This window comes from Sebastes umbrosus, chromosome 2 (genome assembly GCF_015220745.1).
Source record: "Sebastes umbrosus isolate fSebUmb1 chromosome 2, fSebUmb1.pri, whole genome shotgun sequence".
In the NCBI taxonomy this organism is placed as follows: Eukaryota; Metazoa; Chordata; class Actinopteri; order Perciformes; family Sebastidae; genus Sebastes; species Sebastes umbrosus.
Window position 1 is genome coordinate 28,411,577 of NC_051270.1, and position 21,561 is coordinate 28,433,137.

Below are 21,561 nucleotides of genomic sequence, written 5' to 3' on the forward strand. Positions count from 1 at the left end.
ACAAAGGAAGAGGTAAAATAAATATAGCAAAACTATTCAGGTCTAGTTTGGCAGTACCAGTCTGGTTTGGTGTTGGAGATGTGGGTATGGGCAGGTGCCAGAAGTTTAAGCCATATCGTCTCAATGAAAGATGCAGATGGGGGCCAGGTTTGGGTCTCAGTTTGAGGCCAGTGCAGAACTCGAAGCCAAATTATCTCAACTGATCCTTGCAATTAAGGCTCCAAGCTCTTTTTCTCTTTCAAATAATTCCTCCTCCCTCTCTTTATAGATCAACCTTGGATCTGTGAAATCAACACGCCAGTCAACACATCAGAGCTAAGGTGCAGGTAAATTGTCAAAGTGTCCTGGTAATGTTGTATGAATAATTTATCTATCTATCTCTTCGTCCTTTCTCTCTCTCACTCTATTACTGTATTAACCCAGCAGAAGCATCAGTCATATTGATGAATGAGTCAGGGTTTTGTCACATTAAATTTCACTCCTTTCAATTAAATTATGCCAACTTGCACAGCAGGCAACTTTAGCTGGCCAGTGCTGAAGGACACATCAGACAGCAGTGCTGTTGTCTCTGCCAGGCTTCAAGTACACTCAGGTTAATGGCAGGTCAAATAAGCGCAGAGGAGACACCGCCTCAACCTCTTGTCCTCTGTTGTTAAATTTTCCTCAAACCAACTTATGCTGCCTCCCACTCAGAGGCTCTCATTGGCAATGAGAGCTCTCTCTCCCTCGTTCTGTCTGACTCGCTCTTCCTCTCCACCTTCCCGTTCACTTCACAAGGGCATCCAAATGAAATGAAAGGCTGCTCATGTTTTTCTTCGCCAGGGAAACTGATAATGAACAAGCCAAGTGCTTCTGACAACAAATTGGCTGTCTGGCAGATCAATAGTAGTGACTGATCCTTGGGCGTCCCCTCACTCAAAGAGAAAATTGGAGACACAAACGCTTACAGGGTCAGTGATGGAAAGTATGGAGCTATGTGAAAGGAGAAAAACACCTGGACATGGAGCTGGATATTGATTCGAACCACAATACTGTTTGGTACGGACCGTAATGTGTCTGTAGCACAGAATGTAGAAAGTCGGTATTGAATGTTTCAGATTCTTACTCTTCTTTACTTACTCTTTGACAAGACACTGACGTTGGAACATTTTAGTTTGAAGACGTGTTGGACGATGTGTGTATATATTCCTCCAAGAAAGGTATCAAAAAAGTATAATTTTGATATTGGTACCGAAACTCAGGTATTGTATTGGCACCAGTGGGCAACCTCCATGGTCTGAGAAGTGAAGCCAATGTGGAAGTGCCTTAAAATTGCATTCTTTCTAATAGCCAGCAGGGGGCGACTCCTCTGGTTGCTAAAAGAAGTCTGATTGTATAGAAGTCTATGAGAAAATGAGCCTACTTCTCACTTGATTTATTACCTCAGTAAATATTGTAAACATGAGTTTATGGTCTCAATCGCTAGTTTCAAGTCTTCCTCAATACAGCATGATGTTCATTTAGTAAATTATGGTCCCATTTAGAGTCAAATAGATCATAAAGCAGGATAGGCTACCTTGTGATTGACAGGCCGCTACCGCGGTGTTGCCTGATCTGGATTGTCTTACAAATTTAACCCTTTCACAGTGTGTTTTCAGTTCATCAAAGTTAATTGTAAAATTTTGGTTGCATTCAATCATTTTGATATTCCTACCGAAACTCAGGGATTGTATTGGCACTAGTATCAAAACATTTAAAACGACACTCATTCCAACTGGACAATTGCCCAACTGGAAAGTATGGAGACAAGGTATCACTATCATGGACTGACGCTTAAATCCATGCAAGGAATCAACACACAAATCCCTTCTCTGTATGTCAAATACCACAAAAATGTCATCACATACTCCATTTGAGTATTTGTAATAGTAGTATACTGTCAACAACATAAAAGGTTTACAGAATATAGCTTACAGTGGAGAGAGTAAGTTAAAATAAACCAAAAATAATATATTCATTAAAACAAGTAATTAAGCAAAACACTCGCCCACTGCAGTGCACACATCAATAAACTCATCCTCACGCACCCACTCGCTACGAACCGACACAGGTTGACAAGATGCTCTCACTGGCTTCACAGTATATCACCAGAAACAAGCACACTCCACACTTAGCTTTGTTATGCTGTCAGGGGGCTACACTCTTAAGAGCACTGCCTGCAGGATGCTAACACACAGTCTGGTCTAGCTTATTATGAACATCCATATCACAAGAAAGAATTCCTAAACAACGCTAAAACCAGTGTGAAGTGGTTTGGTTGAAGATTTCCAAAGTGACTTTCCATTTTATGATATCTTAGTATACCAGCTATAATCTTCTGTACCTTCATCCTAATTTAAAATCACACTATATTTTTATTCTAAAGCTTTTCTTGATTTGTATGAAACTGGTCATCTAACACAGACTGATATGAGGCAGAACATACATTATTTGTGCTTCTGTGTGAGCATTAGCTTACAACTACAGCACCACAGACTCACAACTAGAGTAGAAGCACCTTCGGCTCACAAAGGAGAGCTGAAACGATTAGTCGATGAATCAATCGACAGAAAATGTGCAACTATTTTGATAATCGATTGATCGTTTGAGCCATTTAGAAAGCTAAAATGTTTGTTTTTGCTCCTCAAATGTAAGGAATTTCAGATTCAGAAGTCCATAAGATCAACAAAACTTTCAATCAGTAAAATAATACCTCAATTAAATTAGTTGTCTGCTGGAGCTTTTTAGAAATATGCACATAATAAACATACAAAATGCACACTTCAATTCACAACATTGCTCTTCCATATCAATACAACCACTTATCTGAAAATCGTTGGCCTATTTACACAATATCAAGCAAGTCCCAGCCATAAAGAGCCAACTTTTAAAACAAACACACATGCTATCCCTCAAGGTCTGTGGGGCTATTAGTTGCTAGGGAAACAGGTTGTTCACAAAATCAAAGTCCAATATGAGTTGGTAAACCTCCATACTGTGTCCAGCAACCTCTGGCTGCCGGCCAAATCAATCCCATCCCACTGATGACGGATAATGTTGACCATTCCCAGCGGTTCCGCGAGGGGTTTGGTGACATGGTCGTAGATGTTGTGAAACACTGTTTTCTGTTACAGGATGTTTTTGTCCAAGCTACGGGAGTCTGGAGGAGCAGGGCCACAGAGAGGCCGTGCTGCCTCCACTAAAATAATCATCAACGTGTCAAGCGGCCTCCTTGGAGAGGCTGCTAAACCACAGGGACAGTGTGACAAGTGACAGATCAGAGAGTCGACTTTACGACTTCTTATCTCTCCTCAGATCATCTCAAGTGTGGCTGCGGCCTTCACTCGCCCACACCTCACTTCACATGTCATGCCAGATGAGCAACGAGGTCCCGGCAGGTCAGATTCGGCTCCCTTATCACTGAAGAATAAAAATGGAAGGGAGAAAACGGGAACGAAGAGGGATATTAAGATAGGATGTGATTGGGTGATGACAAATAAGAGAGGAAGTGAACTGAGGAACTAGAACAGGTCGGAGGGCTAGAAAGGAATTAGTCAAACTTATGCCATTTGTCAAAATAGCTCCTTACAGAAGAATAAAACTGGGGTAACTGCATGTCTTCATATCTATAAACTGCTATATTAATAGTAAATATTGTTAAAGTCGCTAAATTCAATTTCAGAGGGATTGCCTCCACACAGCTCTCAACATGGCAACGGCTGAGTCGGCGGCTAGCAGCTAATGGTGCTAACAGCACGGACATCGCAAACAACACCAACAGTGCTGGAAGAGATAACAATGTTTATGTTCATGTATTAGAAATGGAGCACTGACAATTAATAAATTATTCGATAAGCTGACTGACAGAAAATTTATCTGCAACTTTTTTGAAAATGAAGAAGTCATTTTTCAAGCAAATTCATGGTTCCAGCGTCTAAATTATGAGAATATTAAAAAAAGAAAGTCTAGCGATGTATTATAGCGATATTATAATAATATAACGTAAGTGGATTACAGCATTTATAATTTATAGATATGCAACAATTAATCAATTAATTGATTAGTTGTCCACTATTAAATTAACCGCCAACTATTTTGATAAAAGATGTGAATATTTTCTGGTTTCTTTACTCCTCTGTAAAAACTGAATATCTTTGAGTTGCTGACAAAGCAAGACATTTGAGGACGTCATCTTGGGAAACACTGATCAACATTTTTAACCATTTTCTTGCATTTTATAGACCAAAAAACAAATTGATTATTCGAGAAAATACGAAAATAATCGTTAGTTGCAGGCAGCCCTAGTAATGTGTCAGCTCACTGAGTATTAAGAAAAAGTTGGCACCACTCTGACTTCAACCAAAGTATCTGCTCTGTTATAAATTGCATTACATTGCAAAATGCTCCATCTAAAATGATTCATCATTGTAGGAGAGATAAAGAAAATGTTATTTACCCCCAAACAGGTAAAGTGGCCATTCTTTCTATTTTATTATTTATTTATATTTTAACGTCATTGTGCCAATTTTCATTTCTTTTCTGTAATAGTTTTAGTTTGTATCTCCTGATCTTGTTCTGGAGGCTGTTTTTGAAACAGTTTTTAACCACATGATTTCAGGGCAACTGTTGAGCACTCTGTTGAACACAATACTCCCAGTATCCCAGAGCGTTTTTGTCTTGCTCAAGATTGCATAGATTGTGTTAGCATGCAGTAGGGGGTCAGTGGAGGCGGAAACACAGTCTGATTTGACTCAGAACAGCAAGCTCTTTTTGGCAGCAAATTCAAATTCAACCCACCACCCAGATGCCTCCTCTTGGTGGTCTGTGTTTACCTCTATTTAGAAAAAAACTCTTATTTAAACTTTGTGCAAGGAATTCAATTCTGATATCAAATAAAGCAAGCCTGCACTGTGCAGAACACAGATGGGAGACGCAGCACAGCTGAATGCAGATGACATTAAAACAGACCATTAAAATAGTGTATATCTTTCAGCAGCAGTAATCCATCTGACTTGAAACTGGCCATGAGTCTTGGATTAGAGACAGTCTGCAGGTTTCAAATGAGAAAGAGGAAATCCTCGGGAGAAACTGAGCTCCATCACAGAAACAGCATGTTACGAGGAGCTGTCAGGAAACCACGGAGAGCCTGCTCTCTGCAGAGTTCTGTTGCTCGGGGCAATTTTGTGGGAACCCGGATCTGAACAGAGATTCATTTTTCTCTTAAATCTCAGTCTGACTGTTTCTCCACTCCCCGTAAACCAATTCTTTCTTCCTTTATACCATAAAATGAAGAAGCAACCTTGTGCTTGGTTAACCACTGTGATTTTAGTCTTTCTGTTCCTCCAGGACATGATTATCATGACTCAGGGATAAACCACTGGGCCTCAGAGTTTCAGACATTGGTTCACCGTCCATGTCAGCACAGTTTAGGACATTCACAGTCTTCATTTAGGTTTAATTCCCATTAGTAAATCAGCACCAGCCAAATCAATAACTTATTAGGGGAGTTCACACTGCTCTCAGATGACTTATTTCCTTCTGCTCTGACACTGACAGTGAGCTCAAAGATGTAAGATCACCCAGGCAGAGGTGGCACAGGGCTCAGTTGAGTTTACAGCAAGCCTTGTCTGTGCTGCAGCTGCATGGGCCGACACAGAGAACCACTGGCCCTCAGGTCTCTGCTGTTGTTTTCACTAGGAGCGTTTTTTTATTAAGTCAGCATTTGGAAATATTTACTCCCCCGTCCACGTTTGTTTTCATCTCATCTGTGCACCGCAGCAGGACGATGTGTGTGTGGGGGAAGCAGGAGGTCGGAGAAGGTTCGAGATGAGTTTCCGGAACAAATACGAGGACGGTAAAGTTTAATAAATTACCTGCTGCATTGCACTTTGAAACCCTTCAGTGGCTTAAGAGAAAATAAGGCCATAAAACAGACAAATGCACGCACTTGCCAATGAGCAAAAGTGAACACCTAGAGCATGCCCTTCTACTGAATTATTATAACAAACCAATGTCTACTTGTAACCCTGTATCTCTAGTTGAATGCCTGTGAGCCAAGAGGTTTTTGAAGAGGCAAACCTAACATTTCACAAGAATGAAATGAGAGAAAGATCAGAAAATATAAACTTTTCATAGCAGAAGTATGCTTTTTTTTTCTTCTCCTTTACAATATTGTTACAGTTGAAAAAAAAAAAAGTATTTCCCATTATCAACTGTTTTCAGAGCTAGTATTTCTTTGGCAGAAAGAAATTCCAATGAAAACCAATGTGGTTTGTGGATTATTCAGATTATTCAGAGTAGCCAAGACATTGTTTATGCTGAAAGACATGCTGCTGTTCACCTTTTTTAAAAGTGAAAGTACAAGTAAAAGTGAGCACCATGAACAAAAACCCATTCACCTCCATTGTACTGTGGTGGTGACAATTATCTTAATACCTGGGTACATAAAACCAGAACTATCAGCATGGCGAGATGCCCTTTTATCAACTTGCATTCCCTCAGGTTTATTTGCTTTCAGGTTGGGAGCCAGTGATGTAGACGCTCAAAGCATATTGAATGCAGAGCTGACACATGCAGTGCACCACATCGGGTGGTTCTGTAGCGGCTGTAGTTTTTACTGATGGACCACAGTTTCCCTCATCTGCTTAGTCAGATCATTACCCCTGACAACAGCTGTGAGACAAGCAAGCACCTGGGAGAGGGATCTCAGAACAAGGCTGTTGTTGTGTGTTTCAACAATGCATCACAGCCCACCTACAACACCGCTGTGGGTGGGAATAAAAAACCAGGGCTGCCTTGTGCCAGCCAAAAATTGAGGTGTACTGGTGAAGCTGTATGACTGAAGAGTTCCTGAACACCAGCACGGGGAGGGTAGGTGAACACACTGAGATAATTCAGCACAACCAGCAAGTTTATACTCCAAAACAGTTACTTCTCACTACCTCCCCAGTTTTAAGGACAGAAAATGTCCAAATGAAGTTGTGCTCTCAGCCTTGGCGGAGCATCAAGAGTGCCTGAGTACCAGTCATGCCTGGTCTCTGGTCCTCTTTTCCCATGAGTTGACAAAAGGAGGCAGGAAGTCTCCAAGAGGCCTGGCTAGACTCTGACCAATGTGGCCTGACTACTGATAGTAGCCAAGATCCGACCAGTTCTCATGTTGGCACTGGGCAAACAACTGTAAAGCTTCCATTGGACACATAGTGACTAGGAATAAGACTGAGGCCACAGTGAGTTTAAGATCTGACAGCTAAACAAACAGACATCAGTTGTATTACCAGGCAGACATAAAGAGAAAGTTGTATTCATTCTAAAGAGGCTAGCTAAAGTCAGAAAAACACAACACTGTTGCTTATAATAAAGTGGCAACCGCCGGGTCTGAAAAGTGAGTGCCTTAAACTTGCATCTTTCTAATAGCCAGCGGGGGGCGACTCCTCTGGTTGCAAAAAGAAGTCAGATTGTATAGAAGTCTATGAGAAAATGAGCCTACTTCTCACTTGATTTATTACCTCAGTAAACATAATAAACATGAGTTTATGGTCTCAATTAGGGATGTTAATAATTAATCGTTTAACTGTTAACCAACAATATGAATTTTGACCGATTAATGCTATCAGTTAAACGGTTAGAAGAAATATTAAAAAATCAAATAAAAAGTTGAGCAAAACTCAGAGGAGCAGCTTGTCACTTAAAGGAGAGTAGCTGGTCCACCTTAACAGTGAGTCTGAGCTGGTGTTGCAAGATACAGAAACTTGACCTTTGTCTTGAGGAGTTGTAGCATTTATTCACCAACAAATAACCTGTACACACACTGCACTGCTACCTTTACAGCTATAACGTTACTGATTACTTCATATTCATCGTCGTCACACACCCACACATAGTCTGTGGGACATTCCCTAACGTTACGCCGGGCTGACAGAGTACGCCAGGCAGACACACAGCTGACAACTTCACAGCTAAACTAATATTGGGGGAGACTTTTACTGGGAAAGTGGCTGCATGTGTCCACCACAATACATGCAGCTTTGTGGCTGCTACAGTAACTCTCCCAGACAGGTGAACTCTCCCAGTTGTCTGTTTTGCGCATAGACTGCAGCTGGCAATAAATGATGGATTTAACCTGTTTGTGCATTGGCTTATCGTTGCAGCTGTGCGGCTTGTTAGGCACTACAACCACAGCACCGCTGCATGCAAGGCACCAATCTTGTTGGTAAACGGTTGATGATCGGTTAACGAGGGTCGGTTATCAGTCAGCAAAAAACTAAAATCAAAATTAGCATCCCTAGTCTCAATCGCTAGTTTTCAAGTCTTCTTCAATTAAATGATGGTCCCATTTGGAGTAAAATAGACGATAAAGCAGGGTATGCTTCAGGTCGTTACCACGGCGTTGTCCGGTCTGGGAGTTGTCCGTGTTTTTGTCTCATAAATTTAACTCTTTCACAGTGTGTTTTCAGTTCATGAAAGTTAATTCTAACCTACTTCTTATATAAATTATATATGCTTATAACACAAATTTTATTCTGATGAGTGGTGATTATCAAGACTGTGTAGTGTGTTTATGAAAGATAAAGCAGGACGCCATCTTATTCTACACAGAAGTCTGGGATTCAAATTGTACGCTTCTCAACTGAGCATCAAAAATGTCTGAGAACCCTCACAATTATATCAAACATGTTATGTGGCATTTCTGTGTGGAGTTTGCAATGTTATCCCCTAAATTTGTTACTAAGTCTTCACAGTCAGTTTTTAAAGTCTCCTCATGAGTCAGCCAACCAGATAATTGCTATACAAAGCGACTGAGATTTGTGTTTAGCTTGTATTCTTATTCAGTGTGGCAGCGCTGCATTTTAATGTAGGGAGGGTTGTGTACTTTATGTGGGAGGAATTACATGTGAGCTCTTTAGTCGCTGTGGTTTGCTCAGCCTTCCTGTTTCACTGGCACAGCAGCATGTGAGCAGTTCAAACCCCAAACATAAGGAGTTCCACTGACTCAGCAGGAACATCAGTCGGTTTATCAAGTGGAAACACATTACCAAACATCGTTCACCATTTACCCTTAATGGCAAGTCCCATAATTATTGCTACTGTAAGAGTATCATTAGACTGATGCACAGACTCAAACGGGGAGAGCTAGATATGACTGTGGGTTTATGTGAGCTGTATTAAGACACATGCAGGTATACAAATGTGTCCAAATAGTCACATCAATTCTGCAAGTGCATTAATATATCACACTGACACAGGGATACTTAATCACCCCAGTCCTGGGGTCATGGGAGCATGTTGACAGCAGCAGGTGAAAGGCAGCCCACATGGGGGTGGAGAATCACCACAGGATGAAGGATGGCCGGTCACTTATCATGAGGCCATGATGGGTGTGTGTTTGTTATCCCAGGCTATATTGAATACTAGAGACAGCTTCAGAAAGCCATCACTCTCAGGGAGCCTCGAACAACAACAACTGGCTTCACTTTGTCCTTGGTAAAAGTACACACACTTTCATGCACACACACAGACAGACACAAGATCAAAAGAGGATGTAATAAAAAATGTTTTGCAACATTTGACCTGCTGCACCCTGTTTTTAGGCCTTCAGGACAGTTTTTCCTCCTGCCATATCCCACTGAGCAGCAGCAGATCATAGTGAAGATTGGGGATGATGGCCCCTGTGGGTCAGTACTCACCACTGTAGAAACGGATCAAACAGCTGAGGTCGGAGTTGGCTGCTTCTTGCTGCACTCGTACAGGCTCTGCGTAGCCCATAGCTGCCAGGTAGTCATACAGCATCTGGAGCGGACGCTCAGAGGGGTCCAGCCTCCTACAGGACAAAAGAAAAGGAGAGGTGGTGTAACAATGACCGCCACTAATTGGTTACACCAGTTTCTCTCACTCAGTCAGTATTAAGTGGTGCAGGGATGACGTATTCTTGTAGGCAAAACCAGGAAGTTAGCATCACCATGGGTACCCTCGACAAAAAGCCAATGGGATTTATCCATTGGGTTTTGGATTATTGCAGAACATAAGCTCTGTGACAAACGTTTATGATACTTACACGTTTTGTTCAGCAAGATCATTTCCACAAATGAACACCACTTTTATGATTTTTGGAGTGTGAATGCAATTGCCAGAAGTAAAAAGCTAACGTTAGGCTATAAACGAACTACACGGTCGCACGAACGTGAGTATACACAACGAGGCTGTAAAGGCGGACGAGTCGGCGTGATGATGTTTAATAGTCCCATTTAGCCACTTGTTAGCAACCGCCTTTTTGAAGACACGTAAAGTAAATTCACAAGTAGGATATTTACTGATGTATTTTATATCGTAGAACAAAACGTTAAAATCTCTTCAGCTTGTGTTGACCACAGATCTTATATCAGGCATCTAACTAAAAACCCATTCAAAAAAACATTAAGACGGGAAGCAGAAGTGCTAAAATGCAAACTCATTTCCAGGTTTTAGGACTCATTCCTGCACTACTCTGTAAGGGGAACACACACACTGAAGCATTAACATCAAACTAAAGGTGGGCTGTTTCTTTATCCCCATTAAAAACAGCTTTTGAATGGGATAGCAGAGTCCAGAGAGAGACCAACTCCAAGGAGAAAAACTCTTCTTGTTCAGGAGGCCTAAATATGCAGCACACCACATACTATATGTATATACAGCACTACAAATTTCAATAGCTTCAGTGGCAGATGACCTGGCCAGGCTGAAAGCACAACTGCCAGGGACTGACCGTTGGTTCCTGTGTGCTGTTTTTGGTGTTTCGTGGAGTTTTATTAAAAGAAAAAATGTTCTAAGAGGTTTGACAGAGCTCCGGATGGTCATTTGGAGCCACAAACTTACCAAACCTAAAATTGTAAAAATGCACTCGTGCAAAATCCAAAAATGCGATTGGTATTGCTGCATCTGCAGCTTCAATGGTTTGGGTCTGCACAAAATTAGATAAAGGAGTAATAATCGCATTGCATCTGCACCCTTCAGGATTTTTTACATAGCCATTGAAAGTTTTTCCCTCATGGAAAAAACTGCATTTCTCACCATGACTAGCAAAATGAACTAGGTACATATTCACAGTTATTTTCTCAATAAAAACCCAAATCAATTTGTTAAAATGTATAATTAAGTCCTTTTTCCCTCTAACTGTGCATGTGACTTAAACTGAGGAAATCATCTCGGTCCACTAGTTATCACTTTAAGGACTCTTCCCGCTGATTTCTAACAGGAACAATGTCAACGCTGAAATCCGGTACCCTTGATTCAAGCAGCCTTTCACATAAAGGCTTACTGTCTGGCTGCATGATGGAAGTCTTTCAATCATGATATGCACTATATGATATGCAGAATCATGTTATTTCAGAGAGCTGTGGCCACAACACCTCAATACCTCAATGAAGGATTTACAGAATACAGCTTCCAGCAGGTCAGCTAGAGGAGAATGACTGACAGTCCCTCTTGACCATTCACACTGACTTATACTTAGATAGGCTATGCCTCATTTAGTCACAGATCCTCCAACCTTGGGCAATGCAGCAAGAAGCTGTTAAATCTCTGTCAAATGCCACCCAGTGGGTTCATCCGTCCTCAGGGTGGAAGGTAAATTATGCGGCACACTATGGAAATGTGTCCCTCGATTTACTGTAGCCTGTGTATATGTGATAGGTGGGGTTTACAGAAACAATGGTGTATCTACACAGATGTTTTCACTTAATTTGGTTAATTAGACCTCTCTGGACTGTGTTTGTGTGTACACACAGTGGTTGATTGACCTTTTCTTTACACTTTTACATATATTATTAGTTTGTGCTGTTGATTCCCAGCATGGTTCCACTCAACATCAACCTGAGTAGAGGTCTAATCAGCCATAATAACTGAAAATGGGTGTCAAGTGCAAAAACTGACTCGGTTTGCAGGAACAACGAAGATCAGATAAGTGTATTTTTTATATCATCAGGGTGTGTTTTACATTTTATTAGCTGGCAGGAGATGTGATGCCTCAGCAATCATAGATCATTTAGCAAGGTTTCAGTTTCTTACCATAGATACTGAGTGCTGAGTGAAAGAGGTTGTTGTTTGCAGAAGAAGCAGAGGAAAAGGAACATTCCCAACTGTGTAAACTTATTAACTGGCTGCTATCCTTGTACTATACCGTCAGGTCCCACCTCCTGTAAAAATCAATAACCAGACCATACTGGTACAAAGCTTACAATCTACAATCCAAATCACAATTAAAAACAAAAACATCTTCCATCAACACGTTCACAACCAAACCCCTCGCCTTGTCCAACAGGCCTTTCACACAGCCTCTAGCCTTCACCTCGTCAGTGGTGAGCCAACAAGATAATAGCCCTGCATCACTTATTTGGGTTGTGTCTGATCAAGCTACAGGGGTCACCTATCCTGACTCCCTTAGCTGGCACTGTGTCCTGATCCTGCGCGAGGCTCACAGGGGTATTCTTGAATTGCAATTGGTCTGGGCCCTCACCATACAGATCGTAGATACAAGCAGATGAGATTTCTCTGTAGGGCGACTGACCTCACTTTACATTTCAGAGTGAGGAGCTCAGTGATTTGGGAGGCCCATGGTGTCAAGCCACTAACTCCTCTGAGAGGAGTCAGTTGAGATGTCTGGGAGCCTCCCTTTGGAAGTGTTCTGGGCATGACAAACTGGGAGGAAACCCCGGGCATACCCAGAACATGACGGAGGGATTATATATCTCATCTGTCATGGGAGCACTTAGGGATCCCCAAGGAAGCGCCTGTTGCTGGGAAAAAGAGCACTGGACTGCTCTGCTCACCATGTTGGCACTGTGACCCTGACCAGGATAAGTGCCTCAAAAATGGATGAATGGAAGGATGGATGTCCTCCATCAACTCCATTGCCTCAGTAAATTTATCTTAAAAGGGAGTTTGTCTGACTGAAAATACAAGCAGGAAAAAAAAACAGACCATGTCTTCCTGTAAGCAGCACATTACTACAGGCTATAAAAAGAAAATCACTAAAAAAAGCTTCCATCCCTTCCATCGTGTCCTTACTCACAAACCTTTCTTCAGTGCTTGTCTCAGTGCTGTCGACAGCTTTGTATGATTCAGATGTTCATTTATACAGTGCACACATCTATTATAAATCACAGTGATAAAACCTATTACACATAGAACATCTATCTATAGAGAGTTTATAAAAATAAGTTACAAAGAGAGAAAAGATAGAACTAGAAGCTCCTTTAAGGTCAAACATAAATGGAGTCCTAGCTCATGCATTCTCCATGGACATGCATTTAATGCATTTAATGCAACCTTAACTTGTCTTTACAGTATGTGCTTTCTATCTGTAATGGAATTTACTTTACATAAACAGAAATCATAGTTTACTTAAGTCACCAATACCCTGTTTTTGGATGAAAAAGATTTTAATATTACATTTAAATCCACATGGTTATACTCACTGGCAGACTGGCAATTTCAGTGCTGTACTGCTGGAATGCAAACTGGACCAACACAGCCTATCCACAGGCTTACCAAAAGCCTTTCATTTATTACCAGTCTGCATGACTCTGCAGTGCCTACAGCTTTTAATCAGCATAGATATAATGAAATTGGTTCATATGCTGTTAGCTGATCACACCATTGGCTACCAGCCTATGAAGTGATTAATAACCTCCAGTCATGTTTCCAGCACAATATCTGCAGCACGTCCATGGCATGATCTTCCAGCCATTAATACTACAAGCATTCGTTTACAATTCTCCACTAAAAATACACCTACTCACATTTTGCTGGTACCCCACACGTCTTGTACAATTTGAAGATTTTGCTCTTTCTCAATATCCCACATCATAAAAAAAAAATTAACAGACAGTAAGGCTCACATAGAATATGCCATAAATCACTGTGATTTTGCATCCAATTTGACTGTTATCAGGCCATTAAAGGACCAACGTGTAACAATTAGGGGGATCTATTTGCAGAAATGGAATAAATATTAATAAGTATGTTTGCTTTAGTGTATAATCACCCGAAAATGAGAATCGTTATATTTTCGTTACCTTAGAATGAGCCGTTTATATCTACATAGGGAGCAGGTCCCCTCTCCACGGAGTCCGCCATGTTGCACTGCCATGTTTCTACAGTAGCCCAGAACGGACAAAACAAACTCTGTTAACTTTTTCTGCTTGGGCCGGAGTTGATAATGTTACTCACTCCCATCGCCGCCACTCTCTCTCTCTCTTGCTTCGCCACTAACTCACCACGTACACACACACTTTACGCACTGGCTCTGCTCCAAATGGCTCTGGAGACGGCCATTCGCGTTTTCGCGTCGGCAACCGTGGCTCTCCAACATGCTTGGCACACAGGAGAGAATCTGGCTAGATACCACCAGATCCTACAAATTGGATCTTTAAATAGGTGTTATCAGTCACTATAAAGGAAAACTTAAAAGCGACACGTTCTAACACGTTGTAAAAGTGAATGAAATGTTATGTTTTGAACACAAACAAAACAGCTTCTTTAGGTTTAGGCAACAATACTACAACTCCTACAGGTTTAGGCAACAAAAACACTTGGTTAGGTTTGGGGAAAAACATTGTGTTTTGGCTTAAAATAACTACGTTTCAAAAGTGAAAGTGAAACTTAATGTTATCGCCCTAACCTTCAACCCATATGGAGTTTCACACTGTCTATACTACAGCACCTGACTTCGGCTTCTGCCCCTGTCATAATTACTATGGTCGCTAGAGGTCACTGTCGTGTTCTTTTATTCCTTCTTTCGGTGGTCTACCATGTGAATAGATGATAATATTGGGTGTAGCAGGCCCTTTATGACCCACATCTATGGTACTTATAGCAACCGATAACGCCTATTTATTGGCCTTATAACAGTGTAATCGGCTGGCTTTCTAATATCTTCACATAGGCTTTCCCAGGAAAGCAAAAGGAGGAATGGCCCAGATTCCATCCTGGTCACGGATCAGAGAAAAAGCTTTTTATCCTTTCACAGATAATCAAAGGGTCATTTGCTATTTCTGTCCACATATGTCTTGTGGAGCTGAAAGAGGCGTACAGTCATGTTCCCTGAGGGTATCCTGAGTGAGGTGCTGTGGGAGTATGGGATGTTGGAGTAACTGCAGCAGGTCCTCAGTGCTGTGTTTGCCTTCTTTGCTTTAAGTCAAGATTAATTAAGGTGACATTCTGTTTGTGGTTTTCATGGACAGGATATCAAGTAAAAGCCCAGGCCTGGTGAAGTTTTTATATCATTTAAATAAAGAAGAGATATGGACATATATTTAAAATGACATTGCTTCTAAATTGCTTTTGTTGGATGTTACTGTGCATCATTATACCCAATTCAGCTGTGTTTTTGTGTCTGATGGAAGAGATGTGTTTTCCATTTTAACCTATGCAGCTGTCCTAACTAGTTGTAAAACATCTCATGTTTCACTTGCGCTATACTCACATAACTGCAACCCAAAGCATCTTTTTACGCTTCAAGTCATTTTTTCTTTCTTTATTTATTTTTCTTTTAGGCTAGGGTAGGCTTTTTTAGTTTCTTTCTTTTTCCATTTCCATGTTAGTACATGATGAGCTGTCAGATGCTTCGGAGTGCACAGCAGTACTGTATTGAACAGATCCAATGATGAAGGACAGCAGATGTTGGATGCATTTGTTGGCCCATTCAGAGTACCGCCGAATTCACACCAGGCAGCGGGGAAGTGCTGCTCGCCACAATAATGACATTTTTCTGCGGCCGGGATGCATGTTCATGTGTTTCAAGCGCGCCTGATTGGCTGTGGGTATTCTCTGGCCGCCCTTCACCGGTAAAAATGAACTTTTCCCAACTTTTAGTTTGGCCGTACTTCGGTGCAGAATCAAACGGCTGCAGCTGGCAGAGCTCGGGAGTGGCCACAGCTTTTCATAGACATTGCATGGCAGCTCGACGCAGGCTGCATTTTGCCACTGCACTGGTGTGAATTCAGAGTAACTGAGGCAGGTTTAAACCACATCACTGTGTTGCTTTGAAAGGATTTCAGGATATCTGGAACACTCCGGCCATGACCAAGGAAGGCACAAGCCTCTGAACTACAGTTGGTTTCTGGGCAGCCATTCTAAGTTTTTAGGATATTTTACGCCAAACGGATCAAATGCAGAGGACACATTTGGTCACAGGACATGATAAAGTATAACTTTACTTTGATGACTTAAAGCTTCAGTAGGCAGAACGTTTTTGGCATCATTGGGCAAAAAATTCATAATAACCTTTCAGCATATTGTAATTCAAGTGTTCTGAGAGAAAACTAGACTTCTGCACCTCCTCATGGCTCTGTTTTCAGGCTTTAGAAAATCGTACCTGTGACGGGAGACTGGCCAATCACAGGTCATTTCAGAGAGAGAGCGTTCCTATTGGCTGTGCCCTGGCTGGTGGGGGGTGCTTGCTTTTCTTCAACAGATCTCAACATGGCTGCCGGGTCACAAACTTTCTCATTTTACACTAAACAGTTCACTACAAGATGTTTCTGAAAACATTTGAGGTGAGAAAAAGGGATTACAGTAACAGAATATTGATTTATATTTTTATCAGCACTGTCTAGTTTGACTGTTTGATCGGAGTTCACGAGTGAGTGACAGCCGGCTCTCATAGACTGCAGCTGGACGGCAGGCTCCAGCTCGGCTCTGATTAGTTGTTTTCTTCCGGTCTGTCTCCGGAGGACACCGGAGGCACATGATTTTTTTCAGATTTCCTGTCTCATGTATTACTGTCAGGATATAGTGACCGTTTTATAAAAATAACTTTTTTAATCATATTTGGTCCAATTCTACCCGCAGCTTTAACTTAGAGTGTGTTTACCTGACTAGGTCTCCATGCAGCTGAACATAGAGTCCCTGTCCGTCCCTCTGAGCACACAGGTCCTCCACTGTGGTACTGGTGGAGCAGAGCACCAACTGCAGGTCTGTCTGAGGGGTGGAGGAGGTCTGTGGGCCAGAGGCAGGCGTCTGGGGGTCCACTGTCCCCCCATACAGACACACACAGCCCCGCTGGGTGTCCCCCTTTAGCCAGTCCCGCTCTCTTGATCCAAATCTGGTCTTTCTCGTCACACAGCCACGACTCCCATTCCGCTTCATGTTGCGCTGCTGACACAGAAAGAGTCATGTTAACACATAGATTGACATCAGATACATATCAGCATGTTTAACAGCCATGGGCTGCCTAAAGAGCCTGAAGAGGGCGGTTCAACATGTACTCCTGACCCTCCCAGAGGTGCTATGGGCTTACTCCAACACATCTGTGCTGATAGTTACCAATTGGATAATCTCAATGATCTACTAACTCACATCAAGAGTGGTTTTAGAGTGTTTGAGATCAGGACTGGAACATAAAATGTTATCAAACTAAAAATGTGACAAACATGAGACGGTTTAGTAATAAGTGTCCACGGGCCGATACAGTCATTTACAGCAGACAGGGGTGGAACTCAACTACAGCCTCGGAGGGACAAAACAGATTTCATCCTGGTTGTGTGGACCAGCTTATATTCCCTTGGTGTTAATAGAGTTGTGCAGGAATGAGTCCTAAAATCCGGAAATGAGTTAACACTTTAGCACTTCCGGTTCCCTTGTCTGGAAGTCAATGGGTTTTTTGAATGGGTATTTAGTTAGATGTCTGAAATAAGGTCTGTTGTTAACACAAGCTTTTAAAGAGATTTTAAAGTTTTGTTCTATGACATAAAATACTTCAGTAAATATCCCACTCGTGAATTTTGAAGCCTTTATGCGTCTTAAAAAAGGCGGTTGCTAACAAGAGGCTAAATGAGACTAATAAACGTCATCACGCCGACTCGTCCGCCTTCACAGCCTCGTTGCTCGACGCTCATGCGACCATGCCACAGGTTTGCCACAGAGCTTATTTTCTGCAATAATCCAAAACCCAATAGAAAAATCCCATTGGCTTTTTATCAAGAGAACCCAGGGTAATGCCAACTTCCTGGTTGGCCCACAAAAATACGTCATTCCTGCACCACTGTATGAAGAGGTCATCAAAATGTGTTCATTCTGTTTAACAATGTTTAGTGGACTGCAACGACATTCCCTGATATCCACTTGGATGCTCAGAGAGACTATGCTTTAACAGTGCTGTTGCTGCACACCTTCCTATCTGTATACAATTGAAATGACTCGACAACTATGCTGTTGAATTAAGTGAAGGTGACACTGCTGGAAATTGGTGCAGTTGTATTTGTAGTAGTGAAGGTGCACCCTTCCCCTACATTGTAATCAATGTTCTATAATCAATTTTCAGTTATTAGCAAGCATATAGCTAGTAATTCCACTTGCAGTTGTTTTATTTTACATAGACTCAACTATACATTTCCTGAGCAGCATCTGCCTGTTGCAGCAGCACTGACCATAATATTCAGAACAATCTTGAATGTTTTTTCCTTCTATCACCTTTCCCGCTGAGGACGGACTCTTGTTACTGCGTAACCAACAGGAACCAGAATATCATGTTGTTGTTTGCTCTTGACCTAATCATGTTAGCCGGATGTGCAGTAGCCTAATGCCTTTCCTGAAAATTATACAATGTTAGACTATCTGAATTTGACATTAATAAGGACTAATGATGTGCTAAATTGCTAAAATGTGAGTAACACCAGCTTATCTTGAAAGACTACCATTCACAGGCACAACAAAGGCATTACAGCACATCACTCATCCGGTAGGTAAAGATATCTAATCACCATTCTGACTCACACTCTGCACTGCTGTTGGAGTTTGTCAAGGACGCACCTTGACCCCACATCTATTCAGAAGATTCATATGAAAGCTTTGGAGAACATCCAGTTTGGTGACTTAAAGGTCTCATCAGTATTGTTTGAAAATGTTGTCATCGTCACCTCATTCCGTGGTGATATTCAGTAAGCCTTTGAGCAATTTGCTTCTGAGTGTGAAGGAAGAGTATCTAAAAATAAACAGGGTCTCTCTGGAAAATGTCAAAAGAAGAGTAGTTCAGTGAGTAAAGGAAAGGTCTGCTGGACCACCAGTTACAGTGGATGCAGTAGTGTGGGCTTAATACTGGACTGGAGAGCTGAGCCACAGAGTGAGATTTTTCAATTTACAGATCACAAACGCACACATACGCAATGATGCAACATATAATCACACATAATTGCATTTTTTTTTTTTTCATTTAACAACTATGACTTATTTCACCAAATTATAACAACAACACAAGTTCAGACACATCAACTGACTGCATGAACACTTCTACTCGGAAGATGCAGTCAGTGTTGCAACTGATGTTCACTTAGCTTTTAGCAAGCTAACAGCTTTGCACAGATGGTGTGGTTACACTTTGCAGTCAGTCCGCTGGCTGGTTAACTAAATTCAAATGCGACAGTGTGTGTGGGGCCTTCGTTGATAGCGAAGACTTATTTGTTATGGAAATAATTTAAAAACAGGATTGAGCTCACACACTACGGGGATGAGTGTGCTGTTACGCCGGCAGGCTCCGTGTGACTCAGATTGTAGCCAACATGGAAAGTTTGGTGTCATTTCTGAGTAAGTTAGCTATCATGTGGGGAAGGCCCATTTTTAAATCTAGCTAAACATGCAGACATGCCAGGTCGGAAGTTTCTAGTTATTGATTCAATTAAAGTTTAACTTGGAGACAAAATCTACACAATTAAAGTTCAACTTAAAGCTGGGGCTACATGTGTCAGAGAGTTCAAACTGGCTGACGGTTCAATAACAGGAACACACCCAACGACCATAGAAACCTCGCTAAAGACTTCATTCTCCATGCTTTCACACTTCTTCCTGGCCTCAAAATTGAGTGTTTCTATTGGCTCATTCATTGTTCAGCAAAGAAAGAAGTCACTGTTATCGTTATGATTAGTTTTGTGTAACTTTGGTTATTGAATATCAAAAAATAATAACAAATCTTAGTCATAACTTCCCAGAGCCCAAACTAGTGTTTTAAATTATGATGAAATAATCAGTTTGTTATGACCAACTGTCAAAAACAGTTGTATTATTTCCACAAGGTGTAAGCCTGTGTGAGGATTGTGCATTTGTTAGTGTGTGTGCGCATGTGTGTGTATCTATCTGTCTGTCCACAGCTAACCTTGCATACTACTGGACCCATCAGCCTAAAGTTACTCAAGGACCTATCGTAGTTGCGGTGAGTCCCAATTTTTGAAAAACCTATTTTATTGAGCGTTTTATACTGTCATTGACTGCTGACTCCTCACTCCTCTTAATCTGCCCGTAGGGACCACAAGTGATCAACAAATGATTCAGTAGCAAAAGGCATTTCCCGCAATTGGCTAGGCTAAAAAGCTTCACCTAGTCTGTTGCAAGCCACATTTTGGCCTTTGTCGTGGCTCAAAAACTGACATCCGCAGAAAAGTTTGGTCTCATTTTGATCCAGCGCATCTGCAGATTAATTCCATACCCGATATGTTATGATCCACTATAGTTAGGCACGATACGAGATGAATAACTCCCTGTTTTTCTTATCTTCGCCAGGAGGGACAGCTGAGTGAGATTCAACTATTCTTTGTTTGAGAAGGGAGGGAGACGCACCTTCCAGAGACTTTTCTTGTTACTTGATAAATTATTTAATAATCAATAGCTTATCAAAACAGCTTTCAATTCATAAATAATTATTAATAACATTAATAAACGAATCAATCAATTGGGAAATCCTTTCAGCTGCGGTATTTGATGTCCAAAAGAAAATGTATTTTGTTTGAAATTTAAAAAAGAATGGTTTGCCACTTTCACATTAGTTACCAATTGATAAAGCCTACATGTATTTTAATAATATGATTTTAAAATACATTTCTAATGTTTTGTCCTTCTTAAATGTAAAAATCAGTACAGTCTAGGTCAAATAATGGTAGATCTTTTTTTTAAAGTTTTTGAAAACTACTGTCATTCATTACTGAACATGAATGATTTAAAAAAAAACACTTGAACTTGTTAACTTCCTAATTTAACTTCTCTATTTCTGTTAATAGAAATTGTCTCCTTCTATCTCACCGTCTTTATCGACAAATGACGTTTGCTCAGTCAAGCTAGTAAGTGGACGTTGAGTTAAGATGATTCTGTTAAACTTCTATTTTCAAGGTCAAGAATAAACTTAGGCTTTCACTCCTTAAATAGGTCATAACTGGAGCAGCGTTATTTCAGAGATTAGAGGGGCGGGAATGTAACCATAGAGAGTTTTGTTTAAATTCCACACCTGTTGAAAAAACTGTGGCCACAGTGAAAGTAAGCTGCCGTACATCAGCTACTATCAAGGTGCGTTTGAGTGAAGCATTAACCGCTGCTGTGGAATCACTCAGTGGTCAACCCAGTTGACTACAAGACTGGGCAGCTCCACAGGGCAGCTCCCAGGTGAGCATATGTGTCTCTGTGAGAATGTGAAGCAGAGCTGTGCTGAATAAGAGCGTGCATGTTCAGTCAAACTGTCATGAGTCAGAAAGGAGTCAATAAATATACTCATATGAAATGAAATAAGGACAGATGTGTCAATGAATGATG

At 41.2% G+C, this 21,561-nt stretch overlaps 1 protein-coding gene across 1 annotated transcript in view; it reads right to left on the reverse strand.

Moving 5' to 3' along the window:
* The window catches only part of phlpp2 (PH domain and leucine rich repeat protein phosphatase 2), a 47,625-nt gene that overhangs the window by 24,777 nt on the left and 1,287 nt on the right, over positions 1-21,561 (reverse strand). Inside the window, exons 2-3 of the mRNA XM_037756152.1 lie at positions 16,865-17,145; positions 9,702-9,835 (exon numbers count right to left, since the gene is read on the reverse strand). Of these exons, the coding sequence (XP_037612080.1) occupies positions 9,702-9,835; positions 16,865-17,145 (415 nt within the window). The remainder of the gene's footprint in view (positions 1-9,701; positions 9,836-16,864; positions 17,146-21,561) is intronic.